This window comes from Antechinus flavipes, chromosome 4 (assembly GCF_016432865.1).
Source record: "Antechinus flavipes isolate AdamAnt ecotype Samford, QLD, Australia chromosome 4, AdamAnt_v2, whole genome shotgun sequence".
NCBI lineage: Eukaryota > Metazoa > Chordata > Mammalia > Dasyuromorphia > Dasyuridae > Antechinus > Antechinus flavipes.
The window spans coordinates 331,379,580-331,400,709 of record NC_067401.1 but is presented as its reverse complement, the minus strand read 5'-3'; the positions used below and the strand labels follow the sequence as shown (position 1 = coordinate 331,400,709).

Here is a 21,130-nt window from a genome sequence, read left to right as displayed (position 1 = left end):
GATAAAAGAAGGAGGGTAGGGGTAGGATGTCCTTCTCTCATTAATTTAGTTCATGGTACCCATGCTGCGGGTGAATTGAGAACTTCACTCTTTGGATGCAGCAGATAAATGTGATCAGAAGGAAATTGGAACAAGAGAAGGCGACATAAAAGGGTGAAGGAAAAAAGGAGTGGCTAACTTGGTCTCTTTGGTTTTAAAGATTCAGGCAGTCAATCAAAAGAAGCTACCCCCATCCTTATTGTAGGGGATGCAAAGGCCTTCATAAAAAGCAACCTGGACATGTTCTAAAGAACCCTCAAGGATATCTTCATTTCATCTGAATTGCGCATGCTAGGATAAGCCCAGGTTACAATAGGATGAAGGGCTGCTATCTTTAATATGTAAATGGTCTCTTTTCATTTCCTATTTCATTTTTCTCTCTCTCTTTCAGGCTTCAAAGAGAGATAGGAATAGCTAGGGTAGCTGATGACTGCATGAAGAGGTGCCAACCATGCAACCAGTGGTAGCTAAAACAGCCAAATTTAGGTACCTACAGGTCTGAGGCAACTCAGGAGGAAAGTTTGCTTAACCATGTTTTAAGTTTTCTTTTAAGTTTCTTCAGGGCAAGAGTAGGTTCTTTTTCATTTTTGCATCCTTAGCATCCAGGAAATTCCTTTTTTTTAAAAAATAATTTTTTATTGACAGAACCCATGCCAGGGTAATTTTTTTACAACATTATCCCTTGCACTCACTTCTGTTCCGATTTTTCCCCTCCCTTCCTCACCCCCTCCCTCAAATGGCAAGCAGTCCTTTACATGTTAAATAGGTTACAGTATATTCTAGATACAATATATATGTGCAGAACTGAACAGTTTTCTTGTTGCACAGGGAGAATTGAATTCAGAAGGTATAAATAACCCGGAAAGAAAAACAGAAATGCAAGCAGTTTATATTCATTTCCTAGTGTCCTTTCTTTGAGTGTAGCTGCTTCTGTTCATCCTTGATCACTTGAAACTGAGTTAGATCTTCTCTTTGTCGAAGAAATCCACTTCCATCAGAATACATCCTCATATAGTGTCATTGTTGAGGTATATAATGATCTCCTGGTTCTGCTCATTTCACTTAGCATCAGTTCATGTAGTCTCACTAATCCTCTCTGTATTCATCCTGCTGGTCATTTCTTACAGAACAACAATATTCCATAACATTTATATACCACATTTTACTCAACCATTCTCCAATTGATGGGCATCCATTCATTTTCCAGTTTCTAGCCACTACAAACAGGTAGGAAATTCCTTACACATGCATGATAAAAACTTAGTAAGTACTTTCCTAAATATTCTTTTTAATAGAATTGGATTTGTTGAATTGATGTGTAGTTCCAGTGCCCATGTGTTTTTGTTTGTTTGTTTGTTTTATCTCTATGGGGGGCTTGGGAGCTCAGGAAACAATTTGCAGAGGAATATTAGCTACCAGTTTTTAGTGAACCGGGACCAAGAAGTTCTTTATTTCTATTCTCTTTATCAGGAGAGGAAGACAACTTCTAAGCTTGAAGTTGAAACAATAACCAATGGATACAAGAAGAAAAGAGATACAGAGTTTTGAGGAAGTGCTAATTATTTAAAAATCCTTTGGGCTAGTGAGCTTGTAAGAAGGCATATCTGTTCTGTTCTAATTATGCCAATGGTAGGATGGCATACCCTTCAAGAGAATCCTGAGACACTGAAGAAAGAGAACCCTATGCCAACTTGGTTATTAATAGGTTTTATTAGGGTTAATTAAGTTAATTGGAGGAGTTTACTCAAAAGAGGCCAGTCATCCTGGGTGACAAGGCAAAATGGACTCCTGCACTACTTTCAAAGCAAGTCAAGTATTATATAGAAACAGAATAAAGATGGCATAGTGCCAGGGATGACCAAGGGCCATATGTAAATTCTCCTGTGGGACATTTGAAGCTTCTTTTGCTGTTTACATTTACTCAAAGTAGTTTATATTGTCTATAGACTTGAGATCAAGTTCCTGGGCTCTGGCTACCACTATACAGAGCTCAGGGTAACTGCTTTCCCTTTTTAGTCCATGAAACTGAAACAGAGGGTAAATGCCCCAAAATACATTTCTTTCCACGAATTAAGGACATATATAAGGCTTCATTCTTTCAGTACCCAAAGATTTGGAAATCAGAAGAAGTTTTAGAAAAGGGAAATAATTGATGGTACATATGTTCATATAGAATTGTATGATCTAGTTTCTTTTATTTTTTTATAATAAACTATGTAATCACAGTATACTTAGTCTCTGAATGTTTTGGGAAGTGAGCAAAATGTTGGAAGAGAATAAAATATTATACTGATTTGAAGCTTGGCCAAATTTGAGCAATATTCCATTTAATTCTGAGATTAAATTTGGAATCTGACTCCAAAAAGACTTAACAAAAGTTGGTTTTCTATGTATTAGGAATTGTGGTTCTGGAGCAGCCTATTTTTAAAATTGAATGCTTTTTGATGTCTCTGTGTGGATATTGTAATCTATTAACAATTTCCACTACAGGGTGTATATGCCAAAGAGCAGCTGGGAAATCAGGACCGGTATCTTACGTCGGGTTATCACTTGGTCGATAAAATAAATATGACACTTAGCTATCTTCATAATCAACTTTCTTGCTGGATAATTAACACAATGACACATTACTTTCCTGCAGGTTTAAGAAAGCATTCTAGCTACAACCAATGGGTTTCATGTGGGAGTATTCTTTGCTGGCAACTCAGAGAAGCTCCAATAATATGAAATTGTCAAGCATATTCTCTTTGTGTTTAGTTATATTGTTGGGAATAGGTGTAGGGAAACATTTGATCATCCTTCTTATCATAAAGCACTTCAAAGATCTTCTTATAATTGTTTACTCTTCTCCATGCAATCTATTCAATTAAAAAATTTGTTCAAATGTCTACTGTATGCAGTGCTGCACTTGGTATTTACTGTACAAGAGACAAAAGTAATATGATGAGATCTTTAGCTTATGCTGTAACAGAGAGTATAATAAATATGTAAATAACTATGATGAAAATTAACAAGTAAAGTGCAAACAGAATATAATGGGTTATCTAGGGAGTAGAGTGGAATGTTATGAAGAATTAAAGGATGTAGAATTTGGATTTTTAAAGGATGAAAAAGAATAGTGACATAGGAAACACTTGCATTGTTGTGAAAGGGGGCAATGTTAGGGAGGAATATGAATAATTCAATTTGACTAGAGCACAGAGTATACAGAGGGAAGCAGATAAAGGTAAATAAGAGAATGTCAGCCAAAGGAGACACAAGTTTATTAGATGGGCATAGGAAGTCACTGAAAGGTTTTGAACTGAGGAGTAATATGACTGTATCTATATATGAGGTTGATTTCTATTCATGATATGAAAGATGATATGGAGTATGAATGAAGAAGAGAGTGGAAGTAATTGAAATAATATAAGCAGTTAGAGGAAGTAGCTTTAGCAAGGAGGAAGGACATCTCTTCCTCTGAGGTAGGAAAAAAGGGTAAGAGCAGATGATGATGGTGAGAAGTTTGAAAGAATAAAGGAAGTTCAAATCAGTGAAGTAGTAGGTCAAACTATATGCTAAGTATGTAGGGAGGAAAGGATTTGTGGAGAAAATATAAGTTTATGGAACAGTTGCCATAGGAAAAAGATAGTTAATAAAACATTATAGGTGAAGGAATGAGCCTATTGTGAAGCTATTTTCTCCCTTCCCATAATAAGATTTGAATTGGATCTCTTCTATAATTAGGTAAAATAAAAATCCCACATTGTATGAACTTTGTATGAATGGGTGACCTGAACTACCTAAATGCAGTTCTCTAAAAGAACTATTTTTTGTGTTCTTTCTTTAAAATTTATTTTATTTAAAGAAACATTAAGAAAAATAGAAAAATAGAAGAGGAATTCAAAACAAAAGAGAATATTGTCATGTATCTAGCAGAACATCAGGGAGGATTCAAAATATATAACAACAAATATCAGTTCAAGAAAATCTATATATTATTAGTAGAAGAAATTATTTTCATGAGTGTTCATCTTTACTTTCTTGTAAACTGTTCTTTTGTTCTCTGCTTCATACCTTTTTAAAATTTATTCTTTTTTTCTCTTTCATCCCCCTACCACCTCCAAGTAGGCTATAGTTAAGGATATACATATATATACATATGTAGATATTTAGACACATATACATGCTCCCACACATATATCTTTCCTATTCCTGCTATTCTCTTTGCTTTAATTCTGTTCCTAACTTGCCTTACTATCACTTCACATCCCTCCATTCATGGATCCCTCCCTTGTCTTCTTCCCAAACCCTTTGCTTCCCTGTCCATCCATCCCTCCTCCCTTATTTTTTAATAGATTTTGGAGGATGTTATACCCTTCATGGTATGTATGTAGTATTGCCTATTTAATCCATTCCTGATGTGAGTAGGTTTTCAGAACTATGAGCCCTCCTCCCCTCCTCTAATGCCTTTATGTCTAGTCTTCCTCTTCACCTCATTTACATGACCTAATTAGTATTTACCTTTGTTCCAATCTTTCTTTTGAGCTGCCCTATTGTTGATGTCAATTTTAAACATAAATGTAAGCTATATATTTCCCATGTAAAATAAAGGCAATTTCTCCATGTTGAGTTTCTTGAAATTGATCTTTGACATTGACTCTTATATGTTAAATTTTGCAATAATGTTCCTATGTGTTTTCTACAAAGGATGTCTTGAGGTGGTGATTAGTGGATTTTTTCTATTTCTACTTTCTCCTTGAGTTCTATCACTCCAGGACAATTTTCTTGGATTATTTCTTGCATTATTATGTCAAGGTCTTTTTTTTGGTCACTTCTTTCAGGCAGTCTAATTATTCTTATATTTTCTCTTCTTGATCTGTTCTGCAGATTTGTCATTTTTCTCATAAGATGTTTCACATTCTGTTAGATTTTTTTTTCATTATTTATAATATGTTTTGTTGTTTCTTGGTCTCTCATAGCATCACTGGCTTCCCTTTGTCCAATTCTTATTTTCAAAAAGTTATTTTTATCTTTGAGACTCTATCTCCTTTTATATAATTGGTTAACCTTTCCCTCCCATAATCTTCTTGTTTTTCTTGGTTTTTATTTATTTAGTTAGTTTTTAGTTTTTCCTCAATGTCTCTCATTTGATTTTAAAATTCTTTTTTTTTTTTTTTCTATGAATTCTCTCTAGGCAGGGAGCCATTTCATTTTACTCTTTGGGGTAGAAGTTTTTTTATGTCAGTATTCTCCTCTGAAGATGAACCCTGGTCTGCCCTATTTCCAAAGTATGTTTCTATGGTGTTCTTCTTAGCCAGTTTTTTTTTTTTTAATAAATGCTATTAGTGCAAACACTACTAATCTTGGAGTGGGGGGATGGTGCCTCTGGCTTTACTTCAGCTCTCTCCTCTGACTAGGAATTGAAAATCAAGAGTTCCTACTTCTAGCAAGTGTCCACAGCCAGCATCTTCCCCGTTCCCAGTGTTTCTGCACTCACTGGGCACTGATTCCCTCTGACCCAGGGCCTTGACCTTGCAGCACAGCTGAGCCTGGTGTTCCCTGTCAGCTGAGGTTCACTCAGTTTTCTTAGACTCAGAGCCCAATTCCACAGACAGTCCAGAAGGTGAAAGTCTTTGTGGTTCCTGCTGAGGCTTTAGTCACACCCAGATCTCTTCAGGGCTTCCCATTCTTTATTTCTGTGGAGCTAGCCCAGAGGTGTTTGCACTTCACATGGGTTAATCCCAGACCTGGGTCAATCTTCAAATCTTCCTGGGTTGTACCAGGAGGACTGAAGTTCTGCCCTAAATCTTCTTGATTTTTCACCACTCTATGTTTGCTCTGAGGCACAAATTTGTTCTTTTTGTGGGGAAATCAGGAGAAGCTGAAATGTACCAATTTACTCCTGACTTCTTCCCAGAATCCTCTCCCCAAGAACTAACTCTTCTTTTAACTGAGAATACACTACTCCTGGGGTACAGAGCTATCTACTATACAGGAGTCTGGAATCTTTTAATACTTTATATTCAGTATGGTGGTGTTTGGGGGGATACATCAGAGGAGCATTCCTCCTTGGATCACTAGTTGCAATTCATATTCACAGAAGTGGTTTGGAGGCCCCTGAGGACTAAGATCCCCTCTCCCTAACACATAGTTATTTAAATATGGATTGAGCACTAATCTAGTGCATCATCTAGATTAGAACCAAAAACCATAAATCAAATAGGACAGTTTAAAAAAAATTTTTTTCAGTCAGCAAAAATTCATCCCTCCATCTCAAATATTAAGTCTTTAGGACAGAATAGACAAGTAAATGGTGCAAGAACGAATGAAAAATAATTCTTATTGTGTCCCAAGAGCTGCCCTAAGCATTGAAATAGTAAAACAAAACCAAAGGTAGTCCCTACCTTCAAAAAACTTTCCATTCTAATAAGGGGAGACAGCACTTAGAGAAATGACAGAAGGATATTTTGGTTTGGAAAGTTATTGAGTTGGTATATTCCCCTGGAGTCTTTCCACCCCCTTTTCACCTTCCTTCTATATGTTGTCTCTCTCTACCCCTTAGATTGTAAGCTGCTCAAAGGCAAGAATTGCTTTTCTTTTTCTTATTTGTCTTCTCTGCACTTAGCACAGTGACTTGCTTATAGCAAGCATTTAATAAATCTTTATTGAATTGAATTGGTGAGTAGAGTCTCAGGAAAATAGATCAGCACTGATGCTGGGGAATGAGGAAAAGGCATTTGGCAAAAAGATGGTTGGGAATTAAAGTATAGCTGGAGCCTCCTTGATCTCAGGAATAAATTCTTAATTGGACTAGTGCAGCCCCAGGGCATCTATGTAAAGGGTTAAATCTTTAGGGCAAATTTTCTGACCCTACCTATGTGGCAGCTGGTGAGAATGGTTGCAGTCTTTCACAGATTAATCTTCTGCTGAAGAAAAAGTGAATGATTCCTTGTCTACTCATGATTCTGGAACTGTGATCAAACTGAAGTACCTTCCAAGCTTTCAAATGTAGTTGCCAGTTTTATCTCATTGAAGTTGTCTTTTACTGCTTGAGTTTCTTTCTCAGAGAGTATTATCATTCCTTATGAGATTGTCTGGCTAATATGCTCAGGATTAATCAATACATTTTCAACTCTATCCAATTCACAGCCACAGGGCTGATAATCCACAAAAAGGTCATTCATGTTAATGTCTTTTTTCCCTCCATACTCAAATGCTATCCTTTCAGTGGAAAGTCCTTTAAGCTCCCCTAATAGTTAGGTTAGGGTGGATCAGTTCCTTTAAACTCCTTCTATGTCTTTTTCTGTCCTCCCCAAAACTGAACAAATCACCTTAAAGCTTCACTAAGCCTCAAGAGACACTTGGTTAGGGTGGACCTGGCCTTTGCCAGATTTCTGTGCTCAGGAATGATTCTGAGGTTTTTCTGCTAGTGATATTATTACCTGCAACTGAAATCTGAAATAAGACTTTTTCCAGAATTTCTTTTTATTATATCACTAACATATAATTTAAAAACTTTCAGATGGAGCATACTTTTATAAATTCTTGAATTCTCTCATATAAAATATATAATTTTTAATTAGTTGTATAAGGAATTAAACTATGTTAGAAAATTAACATGAACATCTCTTGAATTTAGAGAACTACTCAGAACACTTCACTTTCTTCATTAAGAGAATTGATATAGAATGTTTAAAGGAAAAAGTCCTGGGTGATTAAAAACAGATGGAATTAGGAGAATATAAATTGGTGACCTTACATTAAAAACATTTTCTCTTTTACTTTTCTTGATTTGAATTTCACATAAATAGAGATCTATTTTCTGTTCTGGGAGAAGATTTTTTAAAAAATAGCAAAGATCTTTTAGACTGATAGAACATTTAAATAATATCATAGTTAAGTAGTTCAAAGGATAGAATTTTGGATTTGTGGTCAAGATTTATTCATATCTTGCCTCAGTAACCAACTGACTATGTGGCCCTGAACAAGCCACTTAATCTTTATGGGTTTCAATTTCTCCATCTATAAAATGGAAATAATAATAGCAATGGCTTTACAGGATTATAAGAATCAAGTGAGATAACACATAAAGCACTTTATATACCTTACAAGGATATATAAATTCTAGTTGCTGTTATTACATAGCATACAGGGAAGGGGCAGCTAAATGCTGCAGTGGATAGAGTTCCAGGCTTGGAGTCAGAAAGACCTGAGGTCAAATCTGGCTTCTGTCACTTACTAACTAGATGATCCTGGTCAAGTCACTTAACCCTATTTGCTTATGTTTTCTTATCTGTAAAATGAGAAAAAAATGGTAAACCGCTCCAGTATCTTCCAAGAAAATCCCATATGGGATCATAAAAAGTTAGACACAACTGAAATGACTGAAAAACAAAATAAGAGACACATTGTCAAGATAGAAAGTTAAAATCCAACTTTTTCCCACTTGATTTCATTCACTACACCATTCTCATTTCATTCAGTCAATCAATCAACAAGCATGCATTAAACACTTTCAAAGTACCAGGTATGTGATCAGCCCTAGGACTATCTTGTAGTGTTGGAAGCCACAATCTCTAAGCTGATTGGCAAAGCCCAGCATTGAGATCAAATGTGCACAGCACTCGTGCAGGAACAACATTTCCTTCTATGATTCTTATTAGTGGAATTTCCTATTCTATTTCCTATATTACTATTTCCTATATTATTTATAATTGGCTTGATTACAGCATTAAACATTATCTTAAAAAAATCTGGTGACAAGGGGAATTTGGGCAAGTTAACCAGAAATGATTCCACATGCATATTCTATCCTAATAAAACTGATCTCTCACTGAGACAAATGAGAAAGGAGAAAACAGCATGGAAAGCATTGTCACTATGGGAGAGAATCCAAAGGTTCAGGAAATAATGGTGTTTACCAACTTAGACTCAGAAAAGATCAGTATATCTAGGAACTAAAAGATGGTTAAAGTATAACTAGGAATTGCCCTAAAGGCCTATGTATATGGTTTCAAGTCAGGGAAATAGAGGAGTGAGACAATCCATAGAATTGACAAAGAAGACATAAGTAAACTAACAAAATTCACTGACATTTAACCTTGTATAACATTTACCTTTTCATTTTTAGCTTCTTGTAATGTAATCAATAATTAACACTTAGCCATAAAAAACTTAATCAAATATTAAATGTCAAATGTAGTAACATATAAAGGTCAATAAGTCAGACACATATCTGAAGACTATGTTGAGCTAAAGAAAAGTATATGATCATGATATAGTATAAAAATAAAGCCTGAAGAAGCCTGAGAGAAGTGGGAGCATCACTTCCATCAGTTCCTCACTCAAACTACCCCACGACTCTTCCTTTGAGGCTGACCCTATTCCTCCTGCTCAGCCCCCTAGATCCCCTGAAGAGGCTGGACTCCTGCAATGTAGGATTAGAAAATATCTACTCCGGGTAGAGGAAGGAGAAAAAGGAGCAGAGAAGTGAGAAAGAGAGAAAGGGGGGAAAGAGGGAGGAAAGGAGAGGAGAGGGGAAAGAGAGAGAGAGAGAGAAGAGAGAGAGAGAGAGAGAGAGAGAGGAGAGAGAGAGAGAGAGAGAAACAAGAAGAGAGAGAGATGGAGACAGAGAGACAGAGACAGAGAAAAAGAGAGATAGAGAGAGACAGAAACAGAGAGATAGAGAGAGGGAGACAGAAATAAAGACAGAAATAGAGACAGGGAGAGAAAGAAGGAGAAAGAGGGAGGAAAGAAGAGAGAAAGAGGGAAGAAGGGAAGAAAAAGAGAGAGGGTGAGATGGAGACAGAGAGAGAGACAGAGAGAGACAAAAACAGAGAGACAGGGAGACAGAGAGAGAGACAGAGACAAAGAAAGAGAAGGAGAGAGAAGAAAAAGGAGAGCAAATATTTCCATATACAAAATAGAAAACAAAATAAAGATTATATGTCTAACAATGATAGGTTGGTTCTATCTAACAAAGATTTATAGATTCTGAATCCTTACATCTTACATAGATTACAGTTTGGTCTTTGTGGAGAATAAGATGATAACTATGGTTGGAAAAATCATGCCTTTTTCCCCTATAAGAGGACTTTGAGGTCAGAATTATATCTATTTAATATATTTCAGATATTTCTAGTGTATGATTCTTTTTGGATGAGATTTAAAATAAAAGTATTTTTTTCTGATCATTTGTAGTACATAGTGTTATGCTCAGGCAAGGAGTTCAACAGTTCACTTAATCTTGGCATCCTTAATTTCTCCTCTCACTATATGCTTATAATATGACAGATAATAACAGTAAGCAAACATTGATCAAAGCAAGAAGTAAAATTGTAATCAGGAAGTTATATAGATTAGTTTAGGCAATAAAACATAACAAGACTCAAAACCTGGAGCCTGGAATGATATGAAATCTCAGCTTAACTGAGGATAAAAAGATTATATTCTATGAATCCATTCTTTGCAGTCTGTGGGATTGCAAGTATTAGGAACTCATTGTCTTTTGGGGCTTTTAGCTTCTCCCTAAAAGCCCAGTGGCTTTCCATTTCCCATTCAAAGTCCCTAACTTTTTTCTCTTGCCTCATTTACCTCCTCTACTTCTCTTTCCCATATCCCCTCACATATATGCCGTGGGGACACCAAGCTTGCCTAGGGTGAGACTCCATTTGTAAAACTGTGAATCCCTGTCATACAATTGAGCTGAGTTTTAATGGGAGTCAGGATTCTAAAAGAGAGGGAACATCTGAACCTTGGGAAACAGAGTAGTACAAAAGCTTGCAGATGGGAGTGGGAGAATCATTGATAAAGAAGAGCAAGCAGATCATTTGGTTAGCTTATAGACTTTGAGAAGAGGAGTGAAGTCTGAGAAGATTGGAAAGGTATGGAGGGGCCAGGGAGTGAAGAGCTTTAATTGCAAAATGTCACATTTTATATTTGATCTTAGAGGTAAGAGAAAACGACTGCAGTTTACTGAGTAGAGGTGGTGACTTGGACAGACCTAAACTTTAGAAAAATAGCTTTGGTAGCTGTGTGTCAAACTTCTGGGAGGAAATGGACATGAGTAGCATAAAATGGACAGGAAGAGATGAGCTGTGATCTGTATCATTGGAAGAATTGTCCACATTCATGAGATAATAGTCTCATTTGAATATTTGACAGTGAATAAGAAAAGATATTTGGGGTAAGATGGGGTATGATATGTCAGTGCTATGTATGTTTTTGCTAGATATCTTTGAAGTAAATATTCCTTTGTAAAATAGAATTGATATGATTAGACTACTAAAATTGGGGGGGAAAATCATTGAGGGCTTAAGCCAATGGCAGAAACAAGAGATCCTCTTCCCAACTTTCTTATAGTATCAAAGAACCTTGAGGAAGTGCTGAAATATCAGCCACCTGGCTTTCAGCTTGTGAGAGTCTAGAGAATCTCATATTACATATGTTGACAGACCTTTTCCATTTTTTTCGTATTTGCTACTTCCTGTTTCATCTTTAAATATCTCTGATTAATTTGATTTAATTGAGTTTCAAGCTACAATATCTGCATATTTGTTTTACTTTCCATTGTTCCACACTATAAACAGTACATTTTGTTTTGATAAAACAGACATATCCCAAATACTGGTCACAATGATATTTCCCCTAAACAGTTAAGCAAGAAACTTAAGTGTTTGCTGCCTGAAAATGTTAATAGATTCTTTTGGCCTTCTCATTTTGACAGTTTTGCTCCAATTAAATTTCAATAAGAAATAGTGATATCTCACATCATTCATTTCCCAACTTATGTCAATTTCTTGTTCAGCTAAATCAGATTGAGCTATTTTAATTGCATACTCTTTTACTCTTCCTTTAATTTTGGTCTTGATTTTGATCTCTTTGAGCCAACAATTCAGTGATCTGACTCTGCACAGATAGCTGATTCAGAAAAGTCTACCACATCAAAAACTAATCATTTCCTGTATGTTGAGACATAATTCATTTCAATTTTTTGTAATGTTATTCAGGGTTTTATTTATTCATTTTGCAGTCTGTTAAAATATGCACAATAATTCAAAAGAGTTTAGTTTAACTGTCCACATGAGAGAAACCATGTGGATGAAAAATGCCTATTGTCCCAATTATAATCTGCAAGTGGGTAGAAAAAATCCATCCAAAACTGATCTATCATAATATAAAACATTTGGGAGTCTATCTACCAAAACAAAGCCTGAGACTATATGAACACAATTACAAAACACTTTTCATACAAAAGTTAGACCTAAACAATTGGAAGAATATCAAATGCTCTTGGTTAGACTGAGATAATATAATAAAAATGACAAATTCTACCTAAATTAACCTATTTAGTGCCATACCAATCAAACTGCTAAAAAAATTGCTTTACAGAGACAGAAAAAATAATAACAAAATTCATCTGGAAGAACAAAAGGTCATGAATTTCAAGGGAATTAATGAGAAAAAATGCAAAGGAAGGTGGTATAGTTGTATCAGACCTAAAATTATATTATGAAGCAATGGTCATTGAAACCATTTGATAGTGCTAAAAAATATAGTAGTGAATCAGTAGAATTGAGATAGGTCAATGACTCTAATGTTTGCTAAACCCCCTAAAAAAACTTCTGGGATAAGAACTTATTGTTGACAAAAATTACTGGGGAAACTGGTAAATAGTATGGCAGACACTAGGCAATGACCAACATTTAACACCCTCTTCTAAGATAAGTTTGAAATGGATTCATGATTTAGAAATAAAGAGTGATATTATACTCAAATTAGGAGAACAAAGGATAGTCTGACACCTGTTGGCTCTGTGGAGAAGGGAGGAATTTATGACCAAAGAAAATGGATAATTTTGATTACGTTAAAGACTTCAAACAAAGCCAGTGCAATCAAGATTAGAAGGGACACAGAAACTGGGGAAAATTTTTGTTTGTGCCAATGTTTCTGATAAAAGCCTCATTTAAAAAATATATAGAGAATTGACTCAAATTTATAACAATACAAGTCATTCCTAAATTGATAAAAGAATATGAACAAAAAATTTTCAGATGAAGAAATTCAAGTTATTTCTAGTCATGTGAAAAAATGCTCTATATCATTATTGATTAGAGATACCACTTCACACCTCTCATATTAGCTAAAATAACAGAAAAAGATGATAAATGTTGGAGGGGATGGGACACTAAGCATTGTTGGTGGAGTTATAAAATGATCCAATCATTCTGGAAAGCAATTTGGAAACTATGCCCATAGAGCTATAAAACTGTGCATTATCCTTTGATCCATCAGTGTCTACTGATTCTGTATTCCAAAAAGATCATAAAAGAGGGAATGTGCAAAAATGTTTATAGCAGTCCTTTTTGTAGTGGCAAAGAACTGGAAATTAAGTGGATGCCCCTCAGTTGGAGAATGGTTGAATAAGTTATGGTATATGAATGGAATATTATTGTTCTATAACACATGATGAGCAGGTTGATTTCAGAAAAGCCTAGAATTCTAGACTTATATGAACTGATGATGAGTGAAGTGAGCAGAACCAAGAGAACATTGTACACAGTAATAACAGGATTATGTGATGATCAATTTTGTGATGCACTTGGCTCTTTCAAGGCAATTCCAATGGTCTTGGGATGGAAAATGCCATCCACATTCAGGGAGAGTACTATGGAGATTGAATGTGAATCAAAGCATAGTATTTTCAACTTTTTGTTGTTTTTGTTTGCTTGTTTGTTTCTCATGGCTTTTTCCCTTTTGATCTGATTTTGCTCAAACAACATGACAAATATGGAAATATGTTTAAAAGAATTGCACATATTCCCTATAGGGGAAAACTATAGTTAATATAATAATATTAATAAATAATGGCAGATGGTTAGTAAATAATTCTACTTTTAAATAATCTGAATTCCTAAATATTTGTATTTCATAGATAATTCTAAATTCCAAGGGAGAGAAGGAATGGCCCACATCAAATAGAATTAATAAGTTAAATTAATAAAATCTGACAGCAAGTACTCAGGAGATCATTTAGGCCTTTATTGTCCAATTTAATTTCTTAAAATGGATAAAATTTTGCCTTTTATAACTATGGTTTTCAAATATTATGGAACCCATTATTTTACAGACAAGGATACTAAAAACTAAGAGGTAAAGTAACATGGCCGACGTTACAAAGACACTGAACTGGCAAGATGTAAGCCCTCAAGTGTCCTCACTTCAAAGTTAGAGCTCTTTCTAATCTACCATCCTGTGAAAAGGAAGAATTAGCTGTAGCTAATTGTTTGTCATCTGTCCTAAGACAGCCTTGAATTAGTGCTGGTGTGATTGTTCTGCATGTCTTTCTGACTCCTTTCTCCTGTCTTTGCTATATAGGATCATTACAGAGAGTTCCAAAATATTTTTGGTAGGTTTTACAGGACAGAAGAGAAATTTTACAAAAAATATGTAGCCAGCAGAGGTGTGGAAATGAAAGGCCTTCTTTCTTTACTTAGGGTACTGGGATCTACCTAGTATTTTTTTTTAAAGGGGGTATTCATCAGTCTAAAGGAAAGTGAGTTGGCTTAGCACTTATATATGAACAAGAGTATATTCTAATATTCTATTCTTGTATGTGCCAAGATATTCATGTGTGCATAAAATCGACAAGTTAAAAAGTGAACTTTATATTATTTTAATATATACAGAAATCTAAAAATATGGGTGCTGTAATGCAAGTGCTTTGTACCTATTCAATCTTTAGTGCTTAAGAATATTTGAAAACCATCCCCAAAATGTTTTCCAAGAGAATGGAAACAAGGAACTAGTGAATGTTTAATAAAATAATAAAGATTTGCCCAGGAGATTGTCTGCGTTGTGACCTTACAAAAACAAAACAAAAAACCCAATTCAGCAAAGGAGAAAAGCAATTTTACATTTTCTCTTTGTTTCCAAGTGAATCAAAATTTCAAGGACCAGGTCTTAGGAGGATTCCAGCATCTAATTATGTGAGGAAGTAATTTACTTTTCCAATTCAATTGGAATCAGCCTATTTGACCGTGATCAAATTAGTAAAAAACCTCATAATTTTATCGGGCCTATAATTGTTCTTCCCCTTGCTGAGAATACTAAGAAAAACTTTTATAATACGAACTTTGCAAGGATAAGAATGTTGTTTTCCATTAAAAGAATGAAAGCATTTTGGATACATCATACACAGAGCTAATAAGAGTTAGTATTATAACAAATCTTGGTTGTTGGGTTTTTTTGGTTGGTTTTTTTTTTTTTTTTTTTACTGATGAAAACTTTGGCAGCATAAATTATCTTTTATAGAGGAGGTGGAATTGAATATTTTAGAGACCAACTTTCTGCTGCTGCTGCTGATTTCCTCTGAGAGACAGAAAGATTGACCAACAGCCAACCCCGAAGCCCCGTGAGGAAGGTCCAACTCATTTTTGTTCTTGTAAAAGTCTTGATCAAAATGTGTTCGTTCAGCACATTCTAGTCACAGTCAGTTGGTGGTGATGGGGGCCCAGGGATTCTAGCGCATCCTTCTTACTCGAGGCACCGACAGCAATAGCAGCAAAATGTCCGGCAAGGATTCCTTTTCTTGTACTCCACCGCCTTCTTCACGTGAGCTTTTGCCTCCCCTGTGTAACTCTGGGTCTTTTCCACGTTCAGCTCTATGACATTCAGTGTGTCCCCCTGCTCTTCCACGAGCAAAGCCATTTGGAGGAAGAGTTCATGCACCTCCCGGATCCGGCTCTCCAATTTCACCAGCTCCTTGTGCCGGCTCTCAATCTCGTTCAGGGCGGACCGAGCCCCTTTCACGTCCGCCAGGAGGTTCTCGGAGAAAACGTCCCACTTGCCTTGCTCACACATCTCTTCTATCTGAGCCCCGGAGACCTCTTTGCCCATGATCTCCAGCTGCCGCTGAATGCGGATCTTGCAGTTCTCCCGTTGGTTAGCCTCGGCTTGGTTGTAGTCGTGCATGGCGTCCTGGAAAGCCCGAGTGAGAGCGTTGTACTGGGCCTTGGAGATTCGGGCCATGGCGGAATTGGCCCCGTGCTTCTCCTCCGCTCTTTCGCTGAAAGCTTTCATGCGCTGCAGCTTCTTATGGATGGCTTCTCCCCGGGTTTTGATGTCCTTAGCGATGGAGTTGGTGTCCCGCTTAATGCTGCTGAGACGGCGCATGGAGGTGAGGAAGCGGGCGTTCTGCTTGCCCAGGCGCTTGACGTCCACGGCCAGCAGATGGTTCTCCGTCTGGATGTCTCGGATGTCTTTGTACAAAGATTCCAGGATGTAGTCTGTCTCAAATACCACATTCTCGTCGATCAGGTCACTTTCATCCTCTCCATCAGAAAACTGTTGGTCATACTGCCTGGCTAATTCCTGCAACTCTGGGAGCCGGTCTTTCATCTTGCCTGCAAATAGACAATGCAGAATATGATGAGTTCAGCAACATTTTCGTGTTTTGAAGAGTTTCTCCAGTAATCGTCAAATGCTTGGAGAGATGTAACAATGTATAATAATAATGATGTTATGTATTATACATTATATTATAAATATTGTTATTATTTTAACTCATACCCATATCGTGCTTGGAAGTTTTCAAAGCACTTTCTCCAAAACAACCCAGTGAGGTAGTAGTACCTGTATTTTTTTTTCACTTTTAAATATTTTTATTTTCCCCAAATTACATGCAAAACAATTCTTCTGCATGCCTTCAAAACCTTGAATTCCAGACTCCCTCTCTTTTTCACATCTTCTCCCCATAGAGAAGACCCCTGTGAAGTCTTGAAAAACATCTCCACAAAAGTTACTCTGCAGAAGAGAACATAAATCTCCTCCCCCCAAAAAAAACCCTCAAGAAAAAAAGAAAGCCCCCCACAAAAGTATGTTTTAGGCTGCACCCAAACACAACCAGTTATTTCTCTGGACATGGACAGCATCCTTCATCATAAATCTTTCAGAGTTGTCCTGGAATAGCAAAGTCATCCACAACTGATCATCCCACAATCTTGCTACTACAATATACACAGTGCATTTCACTCTGTCCAGCTCATGAAAGACTCTCCAAATTCTTCAGATATCATCCTGCTCATCATTTTTCATACAACAATAATATTTCTTCACAATTCTATACCACAATCTATTCAGCCATTCCCCAACTGATGGGTATCCCTTCAATTTCCAATTCTTTGCCCTGAGAAAAGAACTGCTACAAATACTTCTATAGCTCTTTCCCCTTTTTTCTCTTTTGGAATTCATGCCCAGCAGTGGTCAAAGGATATGCGTGACTATGACTCCTTGGGCATAGATGACATCCCTTAATTCTATATCAACTGGGGAAGGCTATGACTTTTTTCTATAAATCTGACTCAGTTCCCTACACATCTGGAGAAATGAAGTCTTCCTCAAAAATATCTACTCTAAAATTCTTTTCACAATTACTACTGCCAACTGAATTTCCCCCATTCATTCTATTCTCTCTCTCCTCTCACCCCAGCCCTCCTCAAAAGTTCTCTGCCTCCGACCATCAACTCTGCCAATGAGCCCTCTCCTCCACCACTCTTCCTTCCCCTTACACACAACCCTCCCCTCCCACCTTCCTGCAGGGCAAGATAAAACCTCCATACTGAGTGAGTAGTATCTGTATTAATCCCATTTTTAATGTGAGGAAGTGATTTGAGAAGTGATTTGTTCATGATCACACAGCAAGTGCATGAGATAGTCAAAATACATAAATATCCTGACTCTAAAGGTAGTTTCCAGGAAGTTAAATGGAATAGCAGACAGAGAGCTTGATGTAGAATCAGGAAAATTGGAATTTGAATCCTGTCATAGACACATACCAACTATGTGATCCTGGGCAAATTGCATAACCTTTCTGAGCCTCAGCTTCTTCATCAGAAAAATGGGATGATAATACAAATTTCAGGACTAGAATGAGGATCAATTTGCAAAACTTAAAGTACATGCTAGCTATACAAATGATAATGCAAGTTATGATTTCATATGATAATAGTATAGTATATCATTATTAATTACTAGTGTTCCACTCCTGGTATCACTACTTACTATTTGACTTGAAAATTTTAGTTTCCTCCTCTGTAAATGTGAGTAAAAATAATATCTTTGCTACATAAAATTATTGTGAAGAAGCAAATGAGATGATACCATAAAGGAACTTTGAAAACTTTAAAGCACTATGTGTGTGTTTGTATGTGTGCCCTCGAATGTGTGTGTAAAGAGAAGGATGGAAAGAAGCAGAGACAGAGACAAGGACAGAGATATATTGAGACACAGAGACTGAGAGTATGAAGTTCTTAATGATTTGTTAGAAGAAAAAACTCCCTCAATCCTCCAAAAAACATTATCTCTTAAGGATGGTAATCAGCATACTAACGACAGCTGCTGGCTTCCTAGACTTTGTTTTCTAAAATATTGAAACAAACATAAATATTGCTGTCAACAGTCCCCAAAGACAGATGTAGTCTGAATCCTTTGTTCCTGGAATTAAATGCTGCATTTTGCACAATCAGTACTTAATCAACAATTTAAAAGTTCAGATTTCACTGGGAAATTGCTCCAATTATTTTCTTCACATTTTCCCATACCAACAAATGAAAATAAATAATCCCAAATGAGAAAATGAAAAGGGAACACCAGCTTTTTGAACAAGCAGGATGACCTTTCTAAAGCCTCTTCTAGCTCTAAATGTGTTATCCTTTAATGCAAAGTAAAACATGACAAATCACACACTCTACATTTCGACCAAATGATGATTGTTACCCCATCTTATCCTCCCCTCTCCACAGCCTGTGAGTTAATACAGACCATGTACCAAGCCTGAAACATAATTCTTCTCCTTAATGAGTCAATGAAATCCTTTTCTCCATTTGACTTAACTCACTTTTTTTTTTACTTGATGAAAATTTCTCTCATCTCCTAATTGAAAATGTGCTAGCCATAGAAAAATTTTCTTGTGACACTTTGACTACACCTGTCTTTTGTTCTCCTCACATTCATACTTACTTCTACATCAGTTATAGAATTCTAAGACCTGGAGTTAGAAAGGGCTGTAGAAATCCACTTGTCCAAATGTCTCATTTATAGATGACTTACTTCTCCACTACATTGAGACAGAGACAATCATTTGTCATCTTTATATTTCTAAGTGCTGTTGCACTGAACAGAAAAAGAGTACAATGGCTATTAAATAAGAAGGAATGAGAACTTCAGAATGGGTGAAATCAGGGCACGCTTCACAGAGGAGCTGAGAGAATGGATAGGATGTTAATCAGCAAAGTTAGGGGATGGTTAGGAGAGGAAGAATGGAGAGAGCATTTCATGTACATACACACATATAAAAGATAGCAAAGGTACAGCAGGGAGAAAGCATGCAATATGTTCTGTAGTAAAGAAATGTCCAATTGGATTTCAGAATATGGTGTATGATAAAGTACTTTCTGAAGTCGGCAAGAACTGAGTTCAAATCCAGCCTGAGACACTTATTGGGTGGCTTTAGGCAAATTATTTAATCTTGTTTGCTTGAGTTCACTCATCTGTAAAATGAACTGGAGAAGAAAATGGCAAATCATTCTAGTATCTTTGCCAGGAAAAACCCCAAAAAGGGTCATGACAAGTCAGATGTGGCTGAAAAAAAAACTAAACAACTACAAACAAATAATGTGATAACAGTAGAATGCTCTAGCAGAGCACCAGTAAGTGACAAACTGTGATGTTGCCTCTACAGATCTGAGATTTAAAGTAATAAATAATTAAACTTGCCTTAATATGGTTGGATCTTTGTTATCTTAGAGGTCACTTGCAGCTTCTTCCGTGAGGGTCCATTTAATAACATTCTGTGGTGGAGTGGGATCCCTATCTAGTAGATTCCTATTACTTTGCATCAGTGCTCTTGGTATCCTTGCTTAACAAGGCCAGAGAGTATGCTCTACATCTATTTTGGTTCCCAAGGGAGAAAGGAAGCTCCTAAAGCTTTTCTTTGACTAGCAATTCCATTTGCTAAAAATTCTAGTAATGTCATTCCTACAGTGATTTTCATAGCCTCAGATACGTGCTTGCTCCTGTGTAATTTGGATATTGGCCAGGGAAGTGGTAGGACTTTGCAGATAATTATTCAAGGTAGGAGGAGACTTCAATCTGCTAATATTTAAAGGCCTCAGCTGCAGATAAAATTATTTCTTAGCAATATTAACAAGGTGCTGGGCAGCTATATTTAATGAGAAACAGATTAGAAGAAAAACTATCTCCCATAGTTCTAATACCATGGTCATTATTTATAGAAATTGACTTGAAAGGTCTTACCCTGTGGGTCTAGTTTTCAACATCACTAGATATATCTTGATCACAAATATAGCTTTGGTTTGTAACCATACCCTTTCTCACAGACATAATTGGAGACTGCCTTCTGTTCTGAGGCAAGGGGGAGGAGCAGTGAAAGCTTCTGATACCAAAACTATCAGGCCCAAATTGTTTTGCTTTTTGTGTCTGAAGTGCTTACCATTAGCATTACTCCTTAAAGGACCTCTTGGACTATGGTTTTAAACAAGTAAAGGCTGGGGTCCTCCATTGGGGTCCTCCATTGTGGTTCTCCTCTGATGCCCTGATACCTCATTCATTGTGCTGTGATAATGGGCCTCTGCTCTTGAAGGCTGTGCCAGTGTAAGACATAAGGTCTAGTAGGTCCCACCAAACTGAACAGGCTATATATTTGCTTCCTAATGAATAACTAGACTGGATTAATTTGGAAAGGCTCATCAATGGGCTGATTGATGAATTTTTTAACCACAACTCCTGAAGACTTTCTGGTAAGGCAGCCGTTTTTAAACTTTTTTTGATCTCAAGGTCCCTTTACACTCTTAAATTATTAAGATTCTCTCTCTCCTCTCCAAAGAACTTTTGCACATTATACACGTCAGTTTATTAGAAACTAAAATTATTATGAAAATAGCTTTGACCTCACAGATCTCTTAAAATGGTCTCAGGAACTCCAGTCTCAGGGTTCCCCAGATCACTCTGACAATTATTGTACTATATAAATGACCTACCATCCAAAGGACAAAATCCAAAATCTTTGATATATTGATCTAAGGCAGGGTTA

The 21,130-nt window shown here is 36.5% G+C and overlaps 1 protein-coding gene across 3 annotated transcripts in view; it reads right to left on the bottom strand.

The window, feature by feature from the left end:
• Window positions 1–14,040: 14,040 nt before the first annotated feature.
• STX11 (syntaxin 11) overlaps window positions 14,041–21,130 on the bottom strand; it is a 53,171-nt gene continuing 46,081 nt past the window's right edge. For 2 of the 3 annotated variants that reach the window (XM_051997897.1, XM_051997899.1), the window contains exon 2: window positions 14,041–16,424. In XM_051997897.1, the coding sequence (XP_051853857.1) occupies window positions 15,556–16,424 (869 nt within the window). In that variant the 3' untranslated portion in view covers window positions 14,041–15,555. Of the gene's footprint in view, window positions 16,425–19,794; window positions 20,837–21,130 lie in introns of those variants that run through there. The other variant, XM_051997898.1, reaches the window with a different exon arrangement.